We start from the raw sequence: 1,335 nt of genomic DNA on the forward strand, positions 1-1,335 counted from the left end.
CGTCCCTCTGCTCCTCTCTCTTTCCCACTCGCTCCCTACCCAATTTGAGCGGTGCGGCCAGCCCAAACAAGCCCGCCATGCTAGAGCCCTCTCTCCTGATGGCGTTCAGTTATATATATACTGCGGGATATAATGGAATCAAGTCATCGGACCGGGCGCGACCGAATGCGGCCCTTCCCTGTCCTGGACTATCGCAGTATAGTGCTCTGGGTTGGGTAATTGCGTTGTGTTGTGTTTTATTGTTTGTATGTTGAAAGTAATGTTGTCTTCCCTTCTGCTTTCTTCACAGGGCTCGTACGGCATAGTGAAACTAGCCTACAATGAAGAGGACGAAACGCACTATGTAAGTATTTTCCCGTACTTCTTTTTCACTTTCCTGCTCACTAAATGTTTATTAACCTTTTTCCCTCTGCTTACTCCATTGCGTACTATTTTAAAAGAAATAGTGAACAAAATTGTTTTCAACTAAAGACATTTCTAAATTTGTTTATAATTGCGCTTAAAATAATACGCAATAGAGGATGCACAGTGACATTCGTAAGCTGCGTACAAAAAAATGTTCATAACTATTTAGGTTGTGAATATCGGCCCGGCAAGAAGTGGGATCCGTAACTCATCGTTAAAGTACCTTTAACGTTACTTAAGAGTTAAACTTAAACTTAAAAAAAAAAACAAAAAAACGAACAACTCTGATGTAGCCTTGTGTTTTTGGATTTTCTAGGTACGATAAAGTCGGGGGTTGACGGGTGACAGGGTGGATTGGGTAGACTCCCGAAGACTCAGACCCGGACCTGCTCGGGCAATGGCTAGGGGCTTTCAGTATACGGAGAAAAACAGCAGTCGGGTCGAGAGAGGCGGAGTCGGCACATTCATATGGCATGGAGCCCTTGGCGAGCGGGTGGGAGGCATGCGCTGCGTTTGCATATAGTGGGGGTAGGGGTCGGGAGGAGGAGGGTAGTGTCCTCGTCTGTGGATGGGACCGGGGGCGGGTCTGGACGGTGTGGTCATCTGAGAACCGCTCCGCTAGCAGCGCGGAATGCTTGAAAACCGATCCCTAATTGGGTGTGCCGTCGCCAGCGATTCGGCAGAGAGAGAGAGAGAGAGAGAGAGAGAGAGAGAGAGAGAGGGAGGGAGAGAGAAAGTTGCCGCCAGCAACGGGAGGAGAAGAGGAACCGAGACCAGACCCCTCCCCCTGGCGCCAAGCCCCCGCAGCACTCGTCGAACGGCAGAGGGCGGGAAGCCCAGGAGTGTGAGAAGGGTTGTGGTGGGGCGGGGGGAGGGGGAACTCGGCTGTGGGCAGTGCGGAGGCCAAAGCCGAGGACCACGATGTAGAGA

At 50.8% G+C, this 1,335-nt stretch overlaps 1 protein-coding gene across 1 annotated transcript in view; it reads left to right on the forward strand.

The window, feature by feature from the left end:
- LOC113210692 (calcium/calmodulin-dependent protein kinase kinase 2) overlaps nt 1-1,335 on the forward strand; it is a gene marked incomplete in the record, with an annotated part of 22,842 nt that overhangs the window by 11,102 nt on the left and 10,405 nt on the right. Inside the window, 1 exon segment of the mRNA XM_052267241.1 lies at nt 290-343. Within this exon segment, the coding sequence (XP_052123201.1) occupies nt 290-343 (54 nt within the window).

This window comes from Frankliniella occidentalis, unplaced genomic scaffold (genome assembly GCF_000697945.3).
Source record: "Frankliniella occidentalis isolate FOCC.00 unplaced genomic scaffold, Focc_3.1 Scaffold48, whole genome shotgun sequence".
Lineage (NCBI taxonomy): Eukaryota > Metazoa > Arthropoda > Insecta > Thysanoptera > Thripidae > Frankliniella > Frankliniella occidentalis.